The 27129-nt window shown below is 35.7% G+C and overlaps 2 protein-coding genes across 2 annotated transcripts; both read right to left on the bottom strand.

Annotated features, from left to right (window-relative positions):
- Positions 1-128: 128 nt before the first annotated feature.
- LOC116131523 (acetyl-CoA carboxylase 1-like) lies at positions 129-14770 on the bottom strand. The gene is made up of 32 exons (XM_031417168.1): positions 14423-14770; positions 13094-13466; positions 12591-12797; positions 12331-12492; positions 11994-12086; positions 11800-11895; positions 11449-11622; positions 10914-11007; positions 10617-10804; positions 10473-10523; positions 10350-10389; positions 9927-10051; positions 9717-9833; positions 9543-9617; positions 9409-9465; positions 9188-9292; positions 8162-8248; positions 7882-8073; positions 7621-7809; positions 7322-7432; positions 7136-7222; positions 6876-7052; positions 6113-6190; positions 5887-6009; positions 5389-5658; positions 4936-5276; positions 4334-4571; positions 3879-4228; positions 3578-3791; positions 2806-2982; positions 542-2689; positions 129-454 (listed from the first exon to the last, which is right to left on the bottom strand). Exons 2-32 carry the CDS (start codon positions 13463-13465, stop codon positions 398-400), a joined length of 6795 nt encoding a protein of 2264 aa, XP_031273028.1. The 5' UTR covers position 13466; positions 14423-14770; the 3' UTR covers positions 129-397.
- Positions 14771-17870: 3100 nt separating this feature from the next.
- Positions 17871-18904, bottom strand: LOC116131510 (non-specific lipid-transfer protein-like protein At5g64080). Its single transcript, XM_031417154.1, has 3 exons — positions 18498-18904; positions 18397-18423; positions 17871-18052 (listed from the first exon to the last, which is right to left on the bottom strand). The coding sequence occupies exons 1-3, from the start codon at positions 18853-18855 to the stop codon at positions 17871-17873; spliced, it is 567 nt and encodes a 188-aa protein (XP_031273014.1). The 5' UTR covers positions 18856-18904.
- Between the last annotated feature and the right edge of the window lie 8225 nt (positions 18905-27129).

The following is a 27129-nucleotide window of genomic DNA, read 5'->3' on the forward strand; positions in this document are numbered from 1 at the left end:
GCTTACAGTACAGCACTGTTTTCTATTTCTTTGCATAGTCAAAAACTATATGTTTTGACAATTATATATATTATTATTTACCAAATTATGTTGAAATAGTTATCAATTCCGATATTAGGCCCCAGGAATTTTCATTTCTAAATAGAATTCATTACTATTTCTCAGAGTTTGTTACAACAACAACGATATAGGGAAAAGACAACCAGCCATGCAGGAAACCTGCAATGGGGTTGATCTCTTCTTAAAAATAAAATTTAGTTCAAAGAATTTACACCTTGTAAATTAATAAGCTGACTCAAATAACCCTTCACCAATCTAATATTGGTTGGTTTATCAAAATGTTACTATGATTTAAGCAGAAAGAGCAAGATCATGATCATGTAGTACAACCTCCTAACTAATTGAGCACCTTACAGATTTCATCAACTAATTTCTTTCGGCTTGATGGGTCCACCTGCATTGGATTCAAAAGATTAGACATCCCAAAGAAAAAGGGAAAAAGAATGCAGTCGTAGCAAGAAATAATGATTGAATGGTTTACCTTGCTTAGAAGCGTGGCAAGACCTTGAGGAAGAGCTTGCAAAGCTGATGATGAATTGCCAATATTTGTTAATTGAAGCAATACCTTCTGGACCCGCAACTCTTGTAGCTTTTTCTCATAATTGTTAGAATCATTCTTCCATGTATAGAACGCTTCATCATCTACCCAAGCATCTGCTTTGCCTCTAGCAATATCAGAATCCAGAAACCATTCTTTGATCAAATCTATGGCAGATCTGTGCGATAGATGGTCACCACCAGTATCTATCAAAGTCTTCACTAGAGAGCTCTCAGCAATTCTTCGGTGCAATCTTCTGTAGAAGTAAGAACGCGACCTACTCCAGTCCACAACTTCTCTGATTACCTGTTTTGCAGCCATTCTCAGGGAAGTATCATGAAGTTCAGCAAATTTGGTGGCTATCTGTGTGTAGACTGGCAAGAGCTGCTTTTCACGTGCTCTTATCTGCTGCTGCAGAGATCCAACCGTTGCCAGGGGTTCATTGCTTTTCGCTACCTGAAGTTTTGCCTTCAGATTGATAAGCTGCTGGTCAAGCCTTCCCATGCATTCTAGTAGTTCCCTTGTCCTAAACTTGATCTCAATCATCCCTTCTGGCTCAAGAACATTACCTTTAGATGTTCGATCAGCATACATTTCTATATGATCTGAGTTGATCCGACTGTCCACAACCACCCATGCCCCACCACGGAGCTCACCCATCATGGGGATGTAAACAAATACAGGCTGTTTGTATGTTCTAAGGTTTTCAACAATGGTTGATCCAGCCTGAAGGATCCCCTCAAAAAGGTCTCTCTGCCCACCTGAAAAGCCTCTCCAGTTAGCAAGAATGAAAAGAGGGAGTTCCTCTCTATTGAAATCCATCAACGCTTGAGCTGTCTTGGTTGCAGAATCAGGAAACCATACTTGCCCAGCTTGAGGAACCACCCTTTCATGGGAATCAAGCTGACCAGGATCAGCAGGTATTACTTGCATAACCGTCTGTGTCTCAACAGCAACTATTCCTACAGGAATTCCTCCAAGCCTCGCTCTTCCTGTAACAACTGTCCTTGCCCAACCTTCTAGTGTTTCAACAAAGCTATCCTTGTCAAAAATACCCCCCATCCACTTACCATTACTGTCCAATGTCCCACAGATAGCAGCACGAGGATCACAGGAGTTTTCTGGGAAGTACTCAACAAGCCTGTCTGAAGGATCCGAGGGACTTGTAATGGGAAGTGACCCACCAATATGGGGAGGAACATAGCTCAGCCACTTCAAAATAGCTGAAACACCTTCAAGATCATCTGAAACAGTTAGATGAACAACCCCGTTAGTTGCCATAATTTTAGGTCCCCCAAGTTGCATGTGGGAACTGTACACCTCTCGGCCAAGAAGTTTGTTCAATGCTGAGAAACCAGTAAGAATTATGGGCTGATCAAGTCTCTGTATGCACCGCATCCCAAGTCGAGCAAGATAAGCACCTATTCCAACAGTTCTGCCAGTCACATATGTCAAGGTAAAGGTTTCCCTGTATGCCCTGGAATAAGCACCAGCAATAGCCCCGCTGCCACTTAGGTTCTCAACACCAAGTCCATCCTCTTTCCCAACAATGCTATCCACAATCCACCTGGTTTCTCCATTCACCAGCTTCATTTCATGTGCTATAACAAATGATCCAATCCGAGCATTATCCTCAGGTGTCAAATATACATACTGAAAACCACGCTCAGGATTTGATTCATCTGACCAGCCAATTTTAAAGCATGCTTTGACTTCCTCAGCTACTCCAAGACGGGCACCAGAATTGGCTGCCAGATAGATTAACGGAAGTTTCTTTTGACAAGCAAGATCAGTTACTGCTAAGAAGAATGCATCCTCTCTTGGGCCAAAAGATCCAGCCTTGAAGGTAACATCATTTGCTACAATTAAAATTGTCCTTCCAGATGGAAACTCAGGAGTAAACATTTCCATGCGCCAGGCTACCATGCCAACATCATTAAGTCCAGGTGGACGCTCAACGGAAACAAGAGGAGTACCCCAGGTACCTTTGTCATCAGCAAATTTGAGTTCTGTGGCTCTGAGAAGAACCTTGGGTTTATTCATCTTTGGGAACTGGGATGCCCATGACTGCTCCAAGGCTGTCTCAAATGCCTGCAAGCAGCATTTCTCCCATTAACATGATGTGATTGGTTGCTCTATATATGTCCCCCAATAATAAAAATAAGAAGTTCACCAATATTACATTAAGTATATAACAGAGTGCTCACCAGAGGAAAATCGTAGCAATAAGTAGTGCTGCTTTTCCTGGCCACAAGACGTTTCTGATCTAAAATTCCCAAAGATTTATACTGAGCATTGACTTCTACACCATGCAGAGGGTCCCGTGCAGAGATCGAATGGTAGACTACTCTGTGTTTGCTGGTATCTTCAAGTTCTCGATATATCTGGATGTGATTTTAACCAGTAACATAAAAAGGTTAATAGTTAAATCGTCATGACTATAAACTAATATGGAAGCTTGCCAACAAAAGAATTTTATAACCTGAATTCGTAAGTCATTCAAGCAACTGTAATAAGGCATCCCATACTTTGTTAATCAATTTTATCATGCACATTATAATGAATTCCTATGTCCTATATATTTTGTATTATTTCACAGGTCTTGTCTGCATAGGACATAAGCAAAGTTATTATGAGAGAAAAATGGCTTCAGGAGTGGATGAGGATCATAAGTTCAGCTAAAAGATATGCTTCTGGCAACGTGTATTCTTACAATAGCCATTTAGCCAAAAGGTGACAAACCCAGACTACTACTGAGAAAAGCTATATATTTGAATCATTCAGGACAAGACCTATTGGCAGTACTAGTTCATTATTCCACTCAAATATGCAAACTGATGTAAGGAAGTTATCTCCCCTCCTTAATTCCGAACTGCAAATTGCTTTATATATCAGCAAGACCAAAATACTCGTAACTGAGAAAGTGTTTCCGGGTGGAAGACCATTTTCTAAGCACCTGAAGATAATAAATACACTTACATGTACAGTACAGGTGTGACCAGTCACGTTTGTTACAACCACTCTCCAAGCACCATTTGCTTGCCCAGAAGATGCCATCCAAAGCTTCACTTCCCACTCACATACACCTAAACGATGCATTCTTACACCAACATTCGAATGAATTTCACGTGCCAGTTCTTCTAAGATCACCTCAACTGCAGTTTCCTCTTGCGCAGCATCTACATCAACTCTCCTAGAAACAATAGCTCAAACATAAGATCCACAAGGAAATTAACCACTCATCCAAAAAAAAGAACTGATGAAAATTTAAAATAATTACTTGGGGTAAGGCACAAGATCATTGATTTGTTGTTCGCGTAAGATACAAAGGTACATATGGGCATGGTCGGATCTGAATGAGGCATTGTGCATATTAAGCTCTAGCTCCTCCATTGAAGCCATTAAGGACCTCAAAATACTCCTTGAAGTAAATGACATATTCCAGTGGGCACCATTTGTTTTCTGATTCAGTCCTGGATAAGACGTAAATCCTTCATTTGTGCTTTGCCTGACAAGAGTCCTGAGGAACATCCTCCGGATTGGTAGTGGCTTGTCTACAACAGTGTATAAATGCCACTGACGGTCGCGAGATAGAGTGTATTGTATATTGTCATAACCTTTAAGCTTATCCTGAATCAAAACAAATGTTATGAAATTTCAGGTCAAAGACGTAGTGAGATTTTTTTTTTTTTTTTTGGTGGAACTGAATGGAAGGACTAGAGGTGAATGACAAACCAATTCAAGGTAGATGGATAGAGGAGGTTCCAGATGACGCAATAGAGGCTCTTCTTCATAGTAATGTTTTTCTGATGACCAGTGAAAAGAATGCCTCATAGGAGCTCTTCCTTCATCTCTTTGTATGATACAGCTAATCACCCCAACACCTGCAGTGCGTAGACTGGAGCCCACTTCCTCCCCTTTAAGTATTTTGGCTAATTTGTTTATTCTCTCTTGAGCCTGATCCTCATCACCACTGCAAAGAACCACAGAACAAAGCTGGTAAAAAAAGGGATATCGTTCAAAAAGTTTCTTTTCTCTAAATTTGAAATTTAGAGAACTAGTTACCATGACACGAATTCTGCAGAAAACTGAAAATGTAACTCGACCAACCATCAAGACATCTATTGTTTTTTAGGGTAAGGCCATTATAGTTGGGATTAAAACAAAACCAAATTGCAGCAGACCAAATTTAGTCAGATAACTAATTATTGGCTGGTTCTACATATAAATCACAACATATTTTTTCTAAAATATCACCCAGGATTCGCAGGAAAGTGTAGTAATTCATTAACACAGATTTCACAGCAAGTAAAAAAAAAAAAAAAAACACCCTGTACCTATCCTGAAGTAAACTCATTTGATTGTTGATGCCCGCCAATCCAATATGCATCATATTACCATAGCTCGCTGGTTCAGCAGATCCATGTGGAATTGATTCATGAATGTTATGAGAAGTTTCTCTCAATGCAGCACTAATAATTGGTGGAAGGAGTTGAAGAGATTTTATTATAACCATGGCTCCCCACTTCCTCTCACTGTGTTTCTCAACCAACATTTTATCAGACATTTGATCTTCAGACCCATCCTTTCTCTCAATATGCTCCTCTACAAATTCCCATGATGCAATAAGACCACATCTGTGCCACTGCATCCTGACACTCCCCTTTACAAGATAAGGCTGATGGCAGAAAGAAAAGGTTAAAAAAAAAGAAAAAAAAAAAAAAAAGACAAGACACTGGGCCTCCAAATGTTGAATCAGCAGAGATACAATATAGTTTGAGGAGGAATACCTGATATAGCCTACGAACATAAGTCTCAACTACCCGCCTTTGGAGGGTGTGATCACTGTGATCAAACAGACCGACAAGTGCATCTTCAACTGCTAGAGGAGCACTCACAAGATCCTCCATTCGTTCATTAATGGCACTTTTCCTCTTGGGAGTATCCATACTTTCACCATCCTCGGTGAACATCTCTAATTCAGATAGGCTTCTAGCAATGCTGGACCGAAGCTCACTTAGTTTAGTTTGCTCCAGCAATTGACTTGCCTTTAGTGCCAGCTGCATCAATTCATTGTATCCAAACAACAGAAGGATGTTAAAAGTGATTTTCAGTAAGGAAAATAATCACCATAAAATGACATGAAATAAACTTCAAAGATCACATTAAAATCCTCTCCATGGCAGTTTCTCATTATTTCACAGAAAAAAAATTGATGAAGAACAGACCAAGTTTTAGAAAAATCTAATTATTGAAATTCAATGAAATAACTCAGTCCAATGGCCAACCTCGGAATAATTTGTATGGTTGAGTGAAGAGAACCGTATAAGTTTTTCCCTGTATGCAGCAGGGTTAGGGTACACCAATTGTTCCATCAGTCGTAGTACCAGCTTATTTTTACTCCTGATACCCTGCAATTGAACAAATGCAAATAATTTTAGTGCAAAATATTTTCTAAACAAAGCAAAAGTGAACAGAAGAGGTCAGCCAATGACCTTCGTTTAAAGTGTATACCTGATGAGAAAGCACAATGTCCATAACCTTCAAAAGATCTTTCGTGTATTGAAGTCGAAGACGTTCGATTACATCAGCCTAGACAAGCAATAACATTATAATGAGGACTCCTTTAACAAAATGATAATAACATACCAGTTTGTGGAATCATCCACCACAATCCTTTATTTTTTTGGCTTTTGAAATCTAATTATCAGAGGCCACAGACCGTGTTTGAATTAATTGAACAATCAACAGCAGAATATTAAATTTTACCAAGGTTCAACATATGAGAACAACCTGTCAAATTTTGATCATGGAAACAGGATATTCATCATATACATGTAACAAGCAGCCAAGAATGTACTTGCAAAGCCGAAGAGATTTGGACAATGGAGCTACCAAAATAGGTATTTTCTCATTCTTCACACAGAACTGTTGAGGAAATACCAGATTAGATATTGAAAAGCCTAAGAGATATGATAAATGGAGCTAACAAAATAGGTGTTTTCTCATTTCTTGTCACAGAACTGTTGAGGGAAAGACTAGATTGAGTCAGACATATCTAAATTAACAACTTTCACAATGACATGGGTCCAAACAGGAGGGCTGAAACTTTAAGTTAGAATTGGACATACAAAAATTTGACTATTCTTTAACTACAATCATTGTTTTCCAGGATGCCAATAAGATTGCTTTTGGCAATCCCAAATAATCAGAACACATATCTACATTTTCATGTTAAGATTGCATAATCAATTGAGATTCATGGCAACAAAATTACCTGGATGTTATCATTAAATAATTCTTCAATAGACAGATACTCTTCAAAAAGTGACTGAACAATTACACAGGCATGGCTCTCTCTTCCACCCTCATAAGACTTCACAAGACTCATCAAAGGCTCAACAAGCCTTTCCTGTGCTCCTCTTTCCTTTTCAGGACAGGACGACAAATGTGCCTGCAGCAAACAAGCACATGCCCTAAGTATACTAAAACTCCAAGAACAAATGATTCCAAAAGGGAGAATGTAAAAGAAATCACCTCAAGAACACCTCGCAATAGTTTGGCAGGAAAGTCAACATTCTGGGAACTGGAAATTCCCTCAAACCCCTTAAATTTTGATTCCAACTGATAAATATGGATCAAGGCAAAATCAGATAAATATTGGAGCGTAAAGCCACTACTTGAACAAAAATCCAGAGCAAAGCCTTAAGTTCAACATTTCACCTCATTTTTTAGTTCTTTGGGAAGGCGGGTAGACAAAACAGCCAAGCACTCTTGCCATTGGAGGAAAGGGAGTTCAGGACTGTCAAGACAATTCAGCAAGCTTTGCACAACCTAAAATAGATACCATATTTGTTTATGAGAAGAATATAGTTCAAAGGAAAAACAATGGTAATCTTATCAGCCTATAGTTCTATGTTTAAGAGGTAAAATCCAATAAAACATAGACAAGAACAAATTACTGATTAACAAATATTTTGAAAATTTTAAAATTAAAATAAATACAGGCACAAGATTCTTACTTCATCAATATTATGCTCATAACCAGCAAGGATCATGCGAGCTGCATTTAAACTTGCAGCACATCTCTGATGAACTTTACCAGAAATTGCAGTTGGAGCCCCCAAGACTGGAAAGCTTCCATGGAATGGTTCCGCTTTTCTTACAGCAGAAGGATCATCAAGATCAAGGCTTGCTATAAGCTCACCAGCCTACAGGAGAAGTGACTTCTTATTTTTTATCAATACAGAAGATTTAAACTTCTTACTTGGAAAATAATATACCTGCATTGCTTGACCTTCAGCCATTTTAAATCGGATAAGTCCAGAAGCAGGTGAAAGAAGAGGCATACACATCTTCATGACCTCAACCTCAGCAAAAGGTGTGTCAGCATCAATGTGACTAACATCTGAAACCAAAAACCTCAGTAGCTTGCATGGTGTCTCTGCCACCAACTTTGATGGATCGTGATCATTCTGAATACAACAAAGATAATTAACCAATTTTACCCCAGTTAAGCTAAATAAAAAAATAAAAAATAAGAAAGAAAAGAATGTGTGGTACCTGAAGCAAGCAAGTCCTTCCATCAATAAGAAGGCGAGTTCCTGCTGCTTCTTCCTCTGCATATATAACATGACTATTTCCATCCAACTGTAACAAATTGAAGCAAATAATTACTTCTATGAAGTTTCAGATGTACATAGTACGCAACTCTCAACCACTCAGCCCTCCATTGTAAAATTCTCTCTGGTGACAGGAACAGAAATCGATAATTAATTAGATGAAATATCATCTGCCTGAAATCCTTGATAAATTAACCTTATTTCTCAATTTCAGTTTTTCATGATCATAAAAAAGTTGTCCTTCAATTTTTATTTAATAACCCAGATCTTAAGAATCAAACCACAAACCTAACCACTCAACTAAACCGTCAAAATCTGTCTTTTCCTGTATAAATTTAACAAGGATGCTTTAACTCTTGAAGATAACCGCAAGTGGAACAGACTCAACATATTGTCCGGTAAATTACCCACACAAGAACCATAAATAGTGTTTATGAGCAATATATTTGGGCCTCCTACATAAGTAGCTTACAGAACCCTGTACTCTGAGTGTACACTCTATATAACTGAGGCATCTGAACAATCAACAGAGGAAGGTCTCATGCGAAACCAACATAATGAATAGTCAGAATTCCTGAATACTGAATAAGTTCATAAATTGCAGGGAATATAATCCAGATGTCTGATACTACTATAACACCAATCAACAGATCCATTTGTTACAGATACTAACACCAATAAGCTTCTAGGACATGTTGGCATTAAGTGCTGGTTCAGAAGAATTTACGATATGCATGCGAAGTCTCTAACATAAGGATCCAGACTGATACTATTTGTTTTGTAGAAAGATTTTTTGACTTAAACTCAGATTATGAAACTCATTATGATTGGTAAGATCAGTAAAGTTGTTAACATAACTTAGTAGCCTTACCAGAATCTAAAAACAAACATAAAATGAGTAATAGCCACAAGAATGCCATAATCTACAAAGCAATAAACACGAGTTAGAAATAAAATAAAACCTTACCTGCATCAATAAACCCCCATCACGTAAAGTATGAATCTCTGCTTCAATTTCTGATTCGTTCATTCTCAGTCTATAGCTCCCAGGCCCCCCTCTGGCCATGTCAATCTAGAAACAGTTTTCAAAGATATTAACAGAACACAGTAGTCAACTCCACAAGTCCTATAATGATGCAATTTGAAAAGCCCAATAAATTAATAACCTTGCATCATTATAACACATACCGTATATTTGCTTCCTTCAATGTTCAAAGAAACTTGAGAGTTGACAAGTGATATGTGCTGCAATTGGAATCAATTGATATTACTATTGATAAAGTTTAGTTTACCAAGGCATGTACAAAGGAAACTGGCAGTACCTTGGGAGGTATTTGTCCCTTTTCAAGATAACCAATGTAATCTGAAACCAAAGCTGCACTGCTCGCAGATGCTTTCTGAAAAACCAAAGTAAAAAGCATAAATGACACAGAATAGATGCACATGCCTGCACAAACATATGCACAGTAGGATCTACTTATTGCACAGACACTTACATATAGGGCACCACCAACAACAGACAGATACCATGGAGGCCTTTCTGCTCTAACTCGCATTGCAATTCTACTATCCAGCCAACCAGTATGGATTTTATTTTCTCTGTAATCTGAAGCCTGTTTAACACGTCTAACTTGTGTTAGTTTGTATTTGCTGGTGCATATAATTTTCAAGGTAAAATAATAACGCCAATTAGCAAGAAAGTTTACATGTAAAAGATCAATTGTGTAATCAACATTGGTACGAATTTCTCCACGAATTTGAATTTCTTTCAGCCCAAGAACCATATTCGCAATAGCTAGAGCTCTAGATTCTCCAAATGCGAAAACATGACCTGAGGTAAGATGCAACATATTATTTTTGAGCCGAAACTACTGCAAAGCATACAGAAGTAGGCTCCATTGGAAAAAAGACATTGCTATGAATTTTTTTTAACTCAAAATTGAGACCTCCAAAGAACTTAGACCACTTTAGTACTGTCTCTGAGTCCACAAAGAATCAAAAATCAAGTGGGAAACAACTTTATACAGAAAAATGGAATTTCACTCAAGTATCAGTTCTAATTGCATCATATGTATTTATTCTAGTTTGCTTGATCAAACTTAAATTGCGAGCTACCAGCTAAAACTTACCAAATTGAGAATCTGAGAATTCATGAATGCCTCCTCCAGACTGCAAATCATAATTTCAATCACTATTGATATTGAAAATTTAAGAATTAATTTAAATAAAAGAAATTATCAACTAACATTTACCTTAACAGAGAAGTAAGCCCACACATTTGGCTTGCTTTTAAAACTCAGCTCCTGCACAAAGTTGTGAAACGCATTAGGGTTCATCATAATCAGGAATTTTAGATGCTTCAAGTGAGAATCCTTCCAGAACCTCCATGGTCTAACCTGTACTTTACCGCTAGTGGGCTTAAAACCATCATCAGGATCCTCACTTGTCACACGGACAGCTACGCAGTGACCTTTTGGCCTTGTAGACTCTGCCTTGTCAAAATCAAAAGGTGTGGCAACAACCGAAGTTTTCCTCCAAGCATCATACCCTCCACCATGTTGCATTCCATAAAATCGCCTTATTTCTAATTAATTGAAACATATAAACACCAAAGTGAGACATACACATCCAATCAATAGGGATTAAAATTAAAAAGCATTGAAAAAATACAGAGATCTGGTAAAAAAAAATACCTGGAATTTGCCAGAGAGGAATGCCCATCCCAACCGAAACTTGTGCTGCTGGAAGATTTATTTCAGCAATCCACTCGGTGACAGGATGCTCCACCTACATTAGAGCGAATACAACTTTTTAGAAAGATTAAAGAACGTATCAAGAAGGATCAAGCAGGATACTGCAATCAAGTAGTAAACAATCACATCAAAGTATAATCGGTGACAACTGATAGCCAATGCAGTTTGTCCATGTTCTTAAGACATTACTATAACCGCCAAATGATTTTTCAAATGACTTTCTGTAACAAATTGAAGTAATCCTAAGTGACCTGGTCAACACATAAATGAACTTTTTATAATCTGGAATACCAGCAAGGAAGCAATGCTCTTATACATACTTCAGATGTAAATATTAATTAATATAATACACAATAGTCCCGGACACTCTGAAAAGCTAATTCAAAGACACCATGCCATAACCAACAACCATAAAATCTGAACACCTAGTGAGAGTAAGGCATGGTAAGAATCCAGATAGAACCAAGTTACATACCTGTAATCGAGGATTGAGCTCTAAGAAATAGTACTCGCCTGTGTCCATACTGTACAGATATTCAACAGTAGCTGCTCCAACATAGTTTACACATTTAGCCAACCTTCTAGCTGCTTGCTCCAACTTCTTCACAGTCTCTAATGGAGCCACAGTAATTGGGCCCTCCTCAATTATCTATACAACACAATGCATCAATAGATCGTCAATAACAAAAAGGGAAAATTTTTCCACATCGATAAAGAGATGCACTAGCAACGTTAATCCTCATTATTGCACAAGTAAAAGCTAAAATAAAACCACTAGTTACTGACTAAATTAAATTTAGTGTCAGCATCTAACGGATGAATTTACCTTCTGGTGCCGCCTCTGAACACTACAATCACGGCTATGCAAAGCTGCAACGTTTCCGTGCTGATCACAGAGTAACTGGACTTCTAAATGTCGGCTCTAATTAGAGAAAAACCAAATAGATTGTCAGAGTAAAATCTTAACTCAAGCAGTTAGGAGTAAGCACTTTTAGAACATAGTAAAGCATATTATCTTACCTGGGAAGCAACCTTCATTATGAAAATGGGCGAGCCAGGAACTTCACCTTGAACTTGTTTAAACAGTGCTCTAACTTCATCATCACTATGAACCTATAAAGTTCAAATGGCGTCATGAATTAGTTCATATCATCAAACTAAGCATTGAGAGAGTCCAAACCCAAACCCAAGTTGTCAACCTGATAGGTAACCTTGACAGTCCTAAATTCTCATCACCTATTCATATATATATTGTCAATATAATGAAAACTAGTTTATGACCATCTACTACTTTGTGACGTATTGCCCAAGTGATACATCCATTTCTATGTGCAATATTCTCATGTATGGAACAAACCTTTCTTATTCCTTTACCGCCACCACCCCAAGATGCCTTGATCATTGCAGGATAACCCACAACTTGACAACTTGCAACAGCCTCCTCAGTTGTATAAACACACGCTTGCCTATATATATCATCTGGAATGGTCACCAAGCAACTATCTGGAGAAGTTTTCACCTGGAAGAAAACAATGGTATATTAGATGTCAAACAACCCGCCAAAAAAGGAATTAAAAATACAATCATAAAAAACTTTAAAGAGAACAAACTAATTACATGTGAACCACTCCATGGAAGTGTGGGGACATCTGCTGCCTGAGCAATTAATGATGATCCTATCTTATCTCCCAATGCTGCCATTGAAGTAGATGGAGGCCCAAGAAATATGATCCCCTTTGCATTCAGGGCATCTGGTAGCTCAGGGTTCTCCGAGGCATGGCCCCAGCCAGGCCAAACAGCATCAACATGCGTAATCTCTGCCATCTGTGCAAGCAGGAATAGAAAATTGTACAATCATGTCCCCTGAGACTAGAATAATCTATTGATCTTCAGTATCTAGATAGCTCAGTACGCAACTCATTTCTTTTGTACAAAAATTTAGCTCGGAAAATTTTCACCTTTAAATCACTAAATTGTATTACTTGCATTAAAAGCATGGGATCAGCAACGTAACCTAATGAAATTTCTTGCTCTAATAGTCTATTTTAACCAAGTTGGATTTTTTTTCTTCAGGGACAAAATTGAAAGTGCATATGTTTTATGGATTCTAATATACACACCTCTACAATGAGCTGCACATTAGCATAGTTATTGTTGTTTGTCCCACCAGGAACTTCCACAAACTGATCAGCAATTCTTATATGCTCTGCATTGATTCTCATATCCTCTGGAGTAGCCATGGCAACCAATAGGATTGCTTTCTCTGTGCCAAAAGTTTCATAAGCCCATGTCCTAATACTTCGCATAAACTTGACAGCTGCCATTCCATTGTTTGCTATTAAAATACTATGTATTGGCTTCTTCCCTCCAAGGGAATGACAGAATTCATCTACTTCAGATATAGCTGCAGGGCTCCTAATTGGAACTACCCCATTCATTAATCCGTTGGCATGCCCAAGTGCCATTAGTGATCTCCTTTGGGCTTCTGACATCCTGCAATACCAAAAAGGGTAAGGTCAACCTGCTGGAAACACAAACTTTGATAATAATAATATCAAGTTGTTCTAATCAGATTGGTTTTTGACACAGGCATACAAATAATTTAAATAAAATGATCCCCACTCGTAACTGAACTTCCAACAATTTATTTTAGAGAATGATAAGACTTGAACTTTGACCCCAAAATCAAACCAACTAAAAGCAGGCTCAATTCAACAGCAAAGGTGAACTTCTAAGTGCAAAGAATTCAAGATATTGTACTAAGGCTGTGTTTGGTAGCACAAAAGTGGATTTAGAATTAAACTTCAATTGTGTGACACTAATAACACATATTTCTTCAGCGGAAAAGTTTTTGTATGCGTATGTATATATAATCACAAGTATATTCCAAGTCTACTGGCATCCTAATGAAACATCCAATTCCTTGTGCAACCAATCAAATTCAGTTTTAGAGAATGATAGGAATCTAAAGAAGAATACATAAGAATTTGCTGCAAACAATTCCCATTTCCGCTAAAATAAATCCATTTAAGAAACTTCGAAAAAAGATGCAGAAATTCTTCTATCTTCCCTTTCTTTATGAGTAACACTTTTACTGGTGGCTTCAAATAGATAGCAAAAAAGACTACCAATAGCATGAGAAGCCTAAAAGATAAACGTATCTATCAAGACAATAATGATCTTTATGGTGCCTAACATGCAGGATCACATAAACATTGATTTCAACGAAAAAGTTTTCACTTTAAAAAAGAACCCCATGAACTCAACAAAAGTGAAAAAAGTATATTATAAAACATCAACTACAAACAAAACCTCAATCAAAGAAGCTTCAAACACAATTCAGAATCACACCCAACTAGCATACTCAAGCTACAAACACCGTGCTTACAAAAAATTTTAAAAAATAAAAATAAAAACCCAGTTAGAAATAGAGTAAGAAAGTAATGAACCTGAAAGGAGAACACAAAATTCAAGAAGCTGAGATCAAATTGGGTTCAAACTCTGTTTCTGGGCACAAAGAATTAGAGAGAAAGAGAGAATTGGGAATAGAATTAAGACAAGACAGAAAGTAGTTAAGTGTTTGTTTGTGGATTCCGTGAAGAGGTTTATGTTAGAAAGATGAAGAAGAATGTAATGTAAGAAAGATGAAGTGATAGTTTAAAGGAAAATGTAGAGAGGTAGGTTTGAGTTAGGGGAAGGTGGGGCTGTTAAGTTTTAACGGCTTTTAATGAGTTCGCTTGCACGTGGTACCTGCATCTGCCACACCGCACAACAACAACGCCTCTTTCTTTCGTCTCCTCCTTTTTCTTCTTCAACTTCAACTTGTTGGTATTTACAATTACACTTTCCCATTCCATATATATCTGCAATAGGAAACGTTCCCATCTACCCTCTTTTTATTTTCAATTTTAATATTACCATTCAACAATTATGACTGAAGAACCCTGAAAATTGAAATCAAAATCTGAATAATATTAAAAAGAAAATGAATTTTTTTTGTTTTTTGCGGGAGGGGTTGTTGAGGGGTTTGACTTTGAGTTGGATGGCGTTGCGTCAACAACCCGTCTATGATCTGGAAAATCTGAAGCCAGAACAGCCATTTCATAAAATAACAATTGGGTTTGAATGGGTATGTAAGAGAAATTGAAATTGAGGAGCAGAAGAGATGGAAAGGCATGCGTAGGTGGATGATTTTAATATTATAATTAATATTGCATGGAGGGTTTAGTCTGTTTGGTTATGGTTGGTAGTTAGGTCTAACTTCTAACTTAGCCAATTCTGATTCTGTCCATTTCTCTTTTCTTTAACCAAGTCATCAAGATTGACAAACCCTTATTTTCATTCTATTGGAAACAAAAACCTTCTCCTTCCATATGAAATCAGGTTAAAAATTAAAACCATCTCATTACGTTAAGTGTTTCTGTTTTAACCCTGCTTCATTGGTTGTTGTGTGCCGCGTGGCATCAATTTATAAATGGAACGCATATAGGCATATTGCTTCTTTTTTTTTTTTTTTTTTACGGGATTTTTTTTGGCAAATTTAAACATACCTTAACTAATTTTTTCAGAGTCTTAAAATTGACAATTGAATAAATATTCTCAATGATTACCTTTATTAACAATTAGAATAAATCAAACTTAAGAATACTTGAGTAATGCGTTCAAAGATCTTAATTAACTATTACATGATGTAGTGATTCGTAAATAATTATTTTAATGCATATAGATTTCTTCCGTATTTTAACTATAGATTTGTTTCAATAAAAAAATATATATGTTTTGATATTATTGAAATTAAGATTTTTATTTTAACTTTAATGAGGAAAGAGATATTTAAATAACTGTAGAAGGGTGGGTTATGAGTGTTTAACCTTTATTATAATTATATACAATTGGGATAATATATTAAAGCTTTGATCCCTAGCCTAATAATTTAAGCTTATCAACTTAATTATTGTATAATAATATCTTTCACAATCACGTTAAATTCTTAAACTTTTACTCAGCAATCATGGGATCTATTGGACCTAAAATCATATATTATAAGCAGGGCTTTATAGAAGATAATTTATTAAATTAAATCAAATTAAGGTACGTCTTATTAACGATAAGACAGATATTCCAATAGTGTATAACTTCAAATACCCATGATAACTCATTATCTACTACTTATAATAGTGTTTTTTACTACCAGAAAGTCTATTTTGTAACTTGATAAAAAAATTGTTTTAGAAGTTCACAGATTCAATTTAAATATTACACCTAATCTTTTTTCTGTTTATATAATCAAACAACTGATAATATATCAACAAAAAAAAACTTATAATTTTCTAAAAGTCTAATTATGTAAACTCTATGGAAGTAGGTAGTACCAAACAAATGATAAAATAATTTGTAGAAGAGTAAATGAATGGTTTGAAAATCATACATAATCTAATAAGAAAAAAATGGACTAATCAAAAGTGACATTAAAAAATCAACAAAATATTGAAATAAGATAAGACTTATTCAAATATTGTTGGTTTGAGAATAATATATAAAGCAGTCCATTCACGTTTAAAGCTCAAAATATATGACTTGGACCAGTTGGAATGGAAGAAAAGAAATGTAAAGCCCCCACACCATCCCATATATTCTAATCTCGCATGCCTTCTCGACAATGATATTTTAACACCTTCTAATTATCTATCTTGAATTCTTGACCGCTCACTCTAATTTTATCATCATCTTTACTCTTTTATGTCACCTTGCTTAATTTCTTTTGCAGCCCTTGCAGATGCCACTCTTCGTCAAGTAATTATGGGTATTTGCCCAACATGAGCTAATTGCTACAATAAGATATACTCTCAACTACATCAATTAATTTAATAAAGATTAGATTCGTTTACTACATATTTTAACAACTTAAACATATGTAATGGATAAGTGTAAAAAAACAATAATGTTAAATAGACGTAATAGCTCATTTTTAGTTAGCTTGTAAATAGATAGATAGAACTATACAAACAGACAAAACTTATTTTACGAGCTAACTAATGATAAACTGTCATATCAGGTTGTAAGATCCAGTTATAAAAAATATCAATAGTTATAGAATTGAGTTATAAAAAAAAAAAAAAAAAAAAACAAATGTGGCCATAAACAGGACAGAAGAGAAAAAAGGTATCACTTTCTTCAGGAAATAAAATGAAATAATTTAGTGTGCAAAAATTATGAGAAATATAGCCGTCCCATCCATCTCATTCTCGTGGCCTGACTACCTCTTATCCAACCTACCGCCTACCAACACCTATTCCTCCTTTTCATGCTAAATTCCATTCCTTTTTTCTCTCACTTTCATATGGGTATTTTTAACGTTTTTCAACTTTTATATGGGTTCTGTGGGGTATCTGGCTATTTGGATGAAAGCGTGATTTTTATATGGGTGTTTTTAACATTTTTCATTTTTCATTTTGGTTTATGATTTGATTTGTTATTAAATGTTTGTTTCCTAACCTACTATGCTTCTTCTATTAATGACAATGTTTACCCAAAACCATTCTCTTTCATGACTACAGTACTCCACGACTCCTCACCATTTTAATTTGGTGATTGGACACCTTCCACTCAACTGTCTCCCGTATACCGCTAGATTTCTTGCCACTTATTACCAAAATAAATGAAGGAGAGAGGTGTCATCCTTTATAATAATTAATAAAAGGGGGCATTCATTTTGGATGGCACAAATTAAGTTAAAAAAAAAAAACTCAAACTAGTACTGTTATATATAATAGTGGATGAAAGATGAACAAGCAATGGTGTCTAATGGAACTAACTAAGCATAGACAAAAGACTAAATTCACTACTCTTTTAGAGAAAAGCAAATAAATACCACTAAGGAATCAAAACTCAGACAATTCAGAAGAAGAAAGCAACAACTGCACTGATAATAATAACTTTGAATGAAGCAAAAGTGCTATAGCTTCCACTATGTGCTGACGGCGCTGGTGCCGGAGTTTGGCCTGAGGGTTCTGAGGGTGCTGGTGTTGGAGTCTTCTTTGGTGGTACTGGTGACGGCTTTGGTATTGACGGAGGTTTAACTGCACGCAGTTCAAATATTAAAAAATGGCTTCTCAGAGTAGTATTAATTTTAGTTCAATGTGATAATGATGTTCATCTTATTTAGTCAGTCAGACTTAGCACTCGAGCATGAATAACTTGACCAACTTATAATATTCATTTTTTAACTATTATTAATAACATTATTTTATGGACTAATTCTATCTCTATCTTACCAAAAAAGATTCAATGTATTGATGTCACTCGGCAAACATAAATGAGAAAAAGTCGTATATACAGACGATATTATATATAAATACAAAATTAAGTTAAGATCGTCAAAATTGAATCAAGGTTGACATAGAGAGGATAAATTTTATCATACCTGGAGCTCCACCAGGAGGGGAAGGAACTGCATAAAAAATTAATAAATAATTATATAAATAAACAAGCAAGATATTATAACAAAACAAATATTAAACTCACCGCCACATTTACTAATGGAAGGAGAAGACACCCCACAGGCTGAAGGGAGAGTGAAGGCCTTAGTCATATTCAAATCAATGCCCAAAGAAGCACTACTCTTAAGCGCTTCACAAATGCAATCAGCATTTACTTTCAGCACCGATTTAAATCCAGTGCAACAAGAAGAGTCTGGCTTCGTATCTTTACTCCCTTTACTCAAAAATGGTATACAATCCGCCATGTTATAAATGATACTGGAGCAATCCGTTTTTGACGATGGAGCAGGAGCTGGTGATACATGAGTTGTGCGAGCACCACTAGCCACTGCAGCCCATGTAGTTACCAACATTAAGCATGTTGCCAAGAGGTTTCTCGCCATTGTACAGTGACAATAAATGCAGCCGCCAAGTTAATCTAAGAAGGACTTGTCAGTGGGTTAATTTAAGACTTTTTAAGTGTTTTTAAATACAGGGTGATGAGAAGATAACATTTCAGTTCAAAATTCTCCTGCTATCTCTCTACTGGAAGTTGGATTCCGCACTCAAAGGGGAAAGTTGTTATTGATATTTCTAATCATTATCTCTTAAGTTTCATCCAATCAAACATTAGAAATTCTAAAAATTAAATGTTTAATTTGGTTTCAACTCTTTAAAAACAGCTTCTACTGCTATCGTATCTTAAAAGTAAATCTCAGCGGTTATTGCCATTTCGCTAATAATGTATTCTCAGTTCAACTCACTCTCTATATCTATGCCTTAATTGATTTAGCAAATATATCATGGCTGATGGCTCTCCTAATGTTTTAAGTAAAGCACTACGCATGAATTTCTGGGAGTTGTTCAATAATAGTGGATCGGGCCTACTGTTGGGTCGCAACAAATCTAGCTGCCCTTGGAACTTGGGCCTAAAATTTGGGCGGTTATCTACCGCTTGCAATGCATGATGGGCTGGTCTCTAATACAGGCGTTAGCATGTAAATATTCAATATATGGTAGCATAAATAATTAACTCATGTCATGTTTATTCGGAGCCGAACCGAGTTTAATTATATCTTGAATAACTAGATTTGTATGGATTAAATGAAATGTTACACTCTCCTGATGCAATAACAGCATATCTTATTAAGCATAAAACTATATCAGATTCCCAAAAAAAAAAAAAACCAATGCAAAACCAAAATCAGAAGTTAAATCATTCATGGGGTGTACTCCTTTAACACAAAAGAGTAGTGTGAATTGATGTCGTTGAGATTCATAAAAAGGGGAAGCAGAAGACAAGAGTCTCCAATAATGGAAGCAATGGAATGGAGCTTGAGAAATCCAAGTAACGTTTTTAATGAGTGGAGAAGCATTCTTATCTGTCATACTCATTCCCCATCTGTGGACCAACATTTGCAATTCTATCCACCACCTCTACTGAATAGTGAATACTGATACCAGACAAAGCTCGTCCGCGCATGAATTCCATCCCCATGTTTGGCATGCGATGAAATTTTATGGGGCATGGGAGACCCCATATCAATATTAATTTGTTTTGAGGGAACTAGCTATCACAACATCAATAATTGTATGTGCAACTACTCTTCAACTCTTTGTCTTCTTCAACACTAACAGCCGCACCCATATCTGTAATGCACGTATCATACCTAATTCTTCAAAGCTAGCTGATGAAAATGGTCCACACTAAAAACTGCATCCAAGATCGACTTCATTGCTTCCAGACACTACTCTTCTAGCTGGCTTCTTATTTGTGGAAACTTGACACCAATGTCGTTTTCTCTACTGTCTATGTATCTCCACAATTCTGCCCATTACATTACTCACCACTTCCATGTGTAAATGGTCACTCCTCTTCTGCATAATTTCTATTCAATGATCGATATTCAAGTAGTACAGCTTAGCTTGTCCATGACCATCAAGTCAACACTAATCACTCTAAGGGAGTGTTCGGTTGGGGGTAATAAGGATTATTGAGATCATGTCATCTTATATTACTTGATTATCACATTTGATTGTCAAGTAATATAAGATTTCAATAATATTCCAAAACCAATAGTAATTACTATTGGTAACATAGGAGATAATCTGATTACTTCAATTTTCCTAGATATTTTAAGATTATTTGATCATCTTAATTTTATTACAATTTTACCCTTTATTAATAAAATTTTAGGACAATAATGCCCTTGTTTTAAAAACAATTTACAAAATATTAATGAACTATTTTATCCTTATATACAAAATGCTTAGGACATAAATACCCCTGGAATTTAAAAAAAATTACCCAAGGGGGTGGCTGGATCTGGCCACCACTGTCGACCGCCAGCTCCGAAAAGGCGCACGACCGGTCAGATCTGCCAAAAATAGCTAGACAGCCAAATAGATTTGGCCGTCAACGACCAGAACTTTAGCCATTAACGACGACCAGTTCTGGCCATTTTCACTAGATCCATGATGGATTTTGTTGGAAATAGCCAGATCAGCTCACAGTCGACCAGATTCAACCGGTCGTGCGCCATTCCGGCCACTGTCGGTGGCGGCCAGCAATGGTGGTTGACGGCTGACAATGGCTAGGGGAGGGTACGGGTCATTTTGTTATAAATTAAATTTTTATATAAGCTGTAATGTTTTAGCAAAATTTCAAATGTAGGGGGGTTAAATAAAATGATTCAAAAAAATAATATTATATTAATATTTAAAAAGGATGACAACTTAGTAATCTATATAACATACCCACCAATTTATCCTCTCAACCAAATATATCAATATAACATACCCACCAATTTATTCCAACCTAACTAAACATATTTCTCTAAACATTCTCAATAATTTTCAAGGTAATATATCTTTCAAGTAATATAACATTCCTATTAATACAATATTCCTTGAACCAAACACACCTTAATAGTATTGAACTACCATTAGTTGGAAAACTAATTGATTTAAAATTTGATAATTCATCAAAGTAATTGAATTTGGAAACTGTAAATTTGACCAGAGTTTTATAGTTTGTATATACAATTAATTAGATCATTAATACTATTTTTTGTATTTAAATTTTGAAGTTCCATTATATTGAGATTTAAATTAGTTCAAATGAAAAATAGACAAGCCAAGTATTCAGTTTGAAGTGAGAGTCTTTCAATCTACAAAACTAATTTACTACATATTCAGAATACGAAATTGGGAAGGAATTTGTGCCATTTTTTTTAATTATTATTATCAATTTCTCCCAAGTTGTGAAGTGGGGAATAGATCGACCAAAGAGAGAACTCTTGAACTTTGGAAAAGTCATGGAAAGTTTTAATTTGTGGGACAGATCCAAACAACTGGGATTGAGGCTGAAAATAACATTACAAGTAAAACCAGTGGTTGACATTGACAATATAAAAAAACTTGCATTTGGGCGGTTTAATGCTTCTGCTAGGTGTAAGGTTATCAATGTTGGTGACTTATGAGACCCAATCGCCTTCGCCCATGCCACAATTAATCATCTTCTCTTCTTCTTCACCGTTCATTTTAAGAACACATTCGAAACTATTTGGGGTCAACCACTATAAGGACNCAACAATGTCGTTTTCTCTACTGTCTATGTATCTCCACAATTCTGCCCATTACATTACTCACCACTTCCATGTGTAAATGGTCACTCCTCTTCTGCATATTTCTATTCAATGATCGATATTCAAGTAGTACAGCTTAGCTTGTCCATGACCATCAAGTCAACACTAATCACTCTAAGGGAGTTTTCGGTTGGGGGTAATAGGGATTACTGAGATAATGTCATCTTATATTATTTTATTATCGTATTTGATTGTCAAGTAATATAAGATTTCAATAATCTTCCAAAACCAATAGTAATTACTGTTGGTAACATATGAGATAATCTGATTATCTCAATTTTCCTAGATATTTTAAGATTATTTGATAATCTTAATTTTGTTACAATTTTACCCTTTATTAATAAAGTTTTAGGACAATAATGCCATTGTTTTAAAAATAATTTACAAAAATATTAATGGACTATTACATCATTATATACAAAATGCTTAGGACATAAATACCCCAAGAATTTAAAAAAAAAATTACCCAAGGGGGTAGCTGGATCTGGCCACCACTGTCGACCGGCAGCTCCGAAAAGGCGCACGACCAATCAGATCTGCCAAAAACAGCCAGATAGCCAAATAGATTTGGCCGTAGTTGACAGCTAGATTGTGGCCATCAATGGCCAAAACTCTGGCCATCAACGTCCAGAACTTTAGCCATTAACGATGACCAGTTCTAGCCGTAGATCTGACCATTTTCACTAGATCTATGATGGATTTTGTTGTAAATAGCCAGATTGGCTCACAGTCGACCAGATTCAACCGATCATGCGCCATTCCGGCCACTGTCGATGGCGGCCAGCGATGGTGGCTGGCGGCTGACAATGGCTAGGGGAGGGTAGGGGTGATTTTGTTATAAATTAAAGTTTTATATAAGCTGTAGTGTTTTAGCAAAATTTCAAATGTAAGGGGGTTAAATAAAATGATTCAAAAAAATAATATTATATTAATATTTAAAAAGGATGACAATTTAGTAATCTATATAACATACCCACCAATTTATCCACTCAACCAAATATATCAATATAACATACTCACCAATTTATTCAAACCTAACTAAACATATTTCCTTAAACATTCTCAATAATTTTCAAGGTAATATATCTTTCTAGTAATATAACATTCTTATTAATACAATATTCTTTGAACCAAACACACCTTAATAATATTGAACTACCATTAGTTGGAAAACTAATTAATTTAAAATTTGATAATTCATCAAAGTAATTGAATTTGGAAACTGTAAATTTGACCAGAGTTTTATAGTTTGTATATACAATTAATTAGATCATTACTATTATTTTTTGTATTTAAATTTTGAAGTTCCATTATATTGAGATTTAAATTAGTTTAAATGAAAAATAGACAAGCCAAGTATTCGGTTTGAAGTGAGAGTATTTCAATCTACAAAAGTAATTTACTACATATTCAGAATACGAAATTGGGAAGGAATTTGTGCCATTTTTTTTAATTATTATTATCAATTTCTCCCAAGTTGTGAAGTGGGGAATAGATCGACCAAAGAGAGAACTCTTGAACTTTGGAAAAGTCATGGAAAGTTTTAATTTGTGGGACAGATCCAAACAACTGGGATTGAGGCTGAAAATAACATTACAAATAAAACCAGTGGTTGACATTGACAATATAAAAAAACTTGCATTTGGGCGGTTTAATGCTTCTGCTAGGTGTAAGGTTATCAATGCTGGTGACTTATGAGACCCAATCGCCTTCGCCTATGCCACAATTAATCATCTTCTCTTCTTCTTCACCGTTCATTTTAAGAACACATTCGACACTATTTGGGGTCAACCACTATAAGGACTTGGGGTTAAAACTCATTATATCTTAACTTTTTTTTTTTTTTTTTCTAATGAATAAACACATAGGATTGCTAAAATTTGTCTATATTAACTTGAGATCCTGTCAAATAGTAGATTTACATCATCAACATATATATAGTTCATATTTTCAAGAAATATGTTGTCAATCAAAGCCATTGGAAATTACACTGCAAACTTCTTGTTTGAATCGAAAATATGAGCAATATTCCTGAACTTCGAGTCGATTAATCTTAAGAAAAATCCATTTGAAAGTAAATTTGTAATAATTAATAGGAAGATTACTCTTATTCATACATACTATCATGGTAGATGTCTTTGCCCTTATTAATATATTTTAATGAGATAGATTGACCCTCCCCAAACGGAAATACTAATTTATGAAAAGAAAACATACATTATAATAAATTCGATGACGATAGCAATAATAATATATATATCGAGAATATTAATATATCACAAAAACATTAGGCATTGGCGGTGGCGGTGGCGGTGGCTGAGAAATGGAGTTGGAAACAGGTTCTAATTGGTCGGCCAAAGTGGATGCCCCAACAAGAAGAATGACACCAGCCAGTGACACAGGACACTTGATATTATTTTTTTCAAAAAATGAAAGGTGGGATTGATTGATCAAGACATAATTAGTGGGTTTGGGTTGATGAGAGTATTAGCGTCGCCTGATCAGACCGGTGCCCACTTGCACAAGTTGGTGTTAATCTAAATAAAATGATGTTAACAGAAAGCAAATTATATATCAGGAGCTAATTAAAGTAAGTAACTTACAAATAAAGTTTTCTTTTTCTAACTACAGCTTCTTCCCCAATTGTTTCCTGATTCTGAGCAACCGGGTATTGAAGGCAATTGTATACCAAACTCAATTTCCGAAAAGTATTTTCATGGCTTTTTTGATAATTGAAATCTTCGAATTGCGTCATTGATATGGCGAGATATTTTTGTACAGTGAAGATGAAGTTGCTTTGTGTTGATGTAGCTATTATCTCCATGGCGATGGTGGAATGATTGCTTTGTCAAAATCAAAACAAACGATAAAGCACCAAATGAAGATGAAGAAAAAAAAAAGAAAAAGCAAAATTAGGACAATTCAATAATTAAAAAAATTTAAAAAAAAATCGACAGACTAAATTGGAAGAGAATATATGCAATTATATGGAGAACATAAGAAGTAATGCAAATATACCATTGTGTATTTATTATAAAAATATATATTATTTGTTGTTATGAATGAGAATAATTATTCATAAAAAAATAAAAAAACCCAAATGAAATTAACCAGAAAATCGTCAAAATGATCAAGAAAAAGAAGTTGAATAGTTGACCATTAATTAAATTAAATGTGGAAAGAAGAAAAATAAAGAGGAGAGAGAATGTGACTTCGCCAGGGTTAAAATGATCAGAAATCATGTGGAGTCAATTTTTTGGTCCACTTGACAAAAAGTGTGGGGACACTTGTTTTTTCATTTATGGTGGTCCCACTTTCACCACCAGAATCAGTAAAAAAAAAAAAAAAAAACGAATCTCTTTTATTTTCCTTGCATTGTGCAAAATGGGACCTACTCCATGCAAAGCTGACTTGGCTCCAGATTCCATTCATCACCACAAATCAGACAGACTACAGTCATACACATTTTAAGAATCTTTTATTTTATATTATTTATAAGTATTTCATAATCTTTTCATTGTTTTTTCATATTCACACTTGATGCATCAGAATAATTTTTTTTTCTTTTTAATTGGAATATTTATGTATATAATTCTGGGTTTTGCAATATTCTACTGTCAATTTGCACCAACTACATAAACAAAAGAGTGATTTTCGGGAACATAATTTTGATTTTTGATAGCGAATAATTCTATACAAGGCCGAACGACTTGTGCATACCCAAGATTTACCGTAACGACAAGTTGGTACCCAAAAGATTTTGAAACGACAAATAGGTACCTTCCGTCATATTCTGTTATTGGTTTCTGTTTATTAATAGTGAAAAGACTAAAATGCCCTTCAAAGTTTCAATTTTAGTTTTTTATAAATTTAAAAATTTCTAAAAAACCCCCTAAGTTTTCTAATTTAATTAAACACCCCCATATATAAAAAGTTTGTTAAATAACAAAAACACCCCCAGTGCCAGATTCCGGCCACCATCGCCGGAATCTGGCCGAAAAACTACATTACGACACAGACCCGTCGGGTCTGTGTCGTAACGTGCCGATCTGGCCTTTTCCGGTCAGATCCGCCACGGATCTGGCCGGAAAAGGCAAGATCTGGCCGTCGAAGCAACAGCCAGATCTGGCCTTTTCCGGCCAGATCCGTGGCTGATCTGGCCGGAAAGGGCCAGATCTACTGCCAGATCTGGCCGTCGACGCCGCAGATGGAGTTTTGCGGCGTCGACGGACAGATCTAGCCATAGATCTGGCCTTTTCCGGCCAGATCAGCCACGGATCTGGCCGGAAAAGGCCAGATCGACGCGTCACGACACAGATCCGACGGGTCTGTGTCGTAACGCAACTTTCCGGCCAGATTCCAGCGGTGGTGGCCGGAATCTGGCACTGCAGGTGGCGGGGGTGTTTTTGTTATTTTACAAAAATTTTATACATTGGGGTATTTAGTTAAATTTGTAAACTTAGGGGATTTTTTAGAAATTTATAAAAAACTAAAATTCAAACCTTTAAGGGCATTTTAGTCTTTTTACTATTAATAAACAGTAATAAACAGAAACCACTAACAGAATATGACGGAAGGTACCTATTTATCGTTTCAAAACCTTTTGGGTACCAACTTGTCGTTACGACAAACCTTGGGTACATGTAAGTCGTTCTCCCTTCTATACAACTCCATTTCATGTGGTGGGCAGGTGGTACCCCAGACCACGATGGGAATCTCTTCAAAATAAATTAATTTAAGTAATCAATAAATAAACATCCATTCAGATAGTAAAAACCAAGTTGACAATGAGAGAAAAACTTGTGAATCTGTAATTTTAATTCGTCTGAAACTAGCTAGAAACACATCAAAAAGGTAGGAGACAGGAAGAAGTACAGACTGATTCATATTTGTAGGCGCTTCTCAGATTCACATATGATAACAACTTCGAAACTATCCCATTTGCATACAGATTAAGTTTTTGCTAATTTATAGCAGCCCCGCGTATTAATGGTGTCCTAGATATGTATAAGCGGCTAAAAATCCTTTTTG

The sequence above is a fragment of the Pistacia vera genome, unplaced genomic scaffold (assembly GCF_008641045.1).
Source record: "Pistacia vera cultivar Batoury unplaced genomic scaffold, PisVer_v2 Contig234, whole genome shotgun sequence".
Classification (NCBI taxonomy): Eukaryota; Viridiplantae; Streptophyta; class Magnoliopsida; order Sapindales; family Anacardiaceae; genus Pistacia; species Pistacia vera.

Coding starts and splice junctions, on each gene's coding strand:
- LOC116131510 (XM_031417154.1), bottom strand. CDS start 18,855: ATGGCGAGAAACCTCTTGGCAACATGCTTAATGTTGGTAACTACATGG. Junction 18,424..18,497: donor TTCCATTAGTAAATGTGGCG/GTGAGTTTAATA, acceptor TTTTTTATGCAG/TTCCTTCCCCTCCTGGTGGA. Junction 18,053..18,396: donor CCCTCCTGGTGGAGCTCCAG/GTATGATAAAAT, acceptor AACTGCGTGCAG/TTAAACCTCCGTCAATACCA.
- LOC116131523 (XM_031417168.1), bottom strand. CDS start 13,465: ATGTCAGAAGCCCAAAGGAGATCACTAATGGCACTTGGGCATGCCAAC. Junction 12,798..13,093: donor ATGTGCAGCTCATTGTAGAG/GTGTGTATATTA, acceptor CTGCTTGCACAG/ATGGCAGAGATTACGCATGT. Junction 9,293..9,408: donor TTGAAGGAAGCAAATATACG/GTATGTGTTATA, acceptor AACTGTTTCTAG/ATTGACATGGCCAGAGGGGG.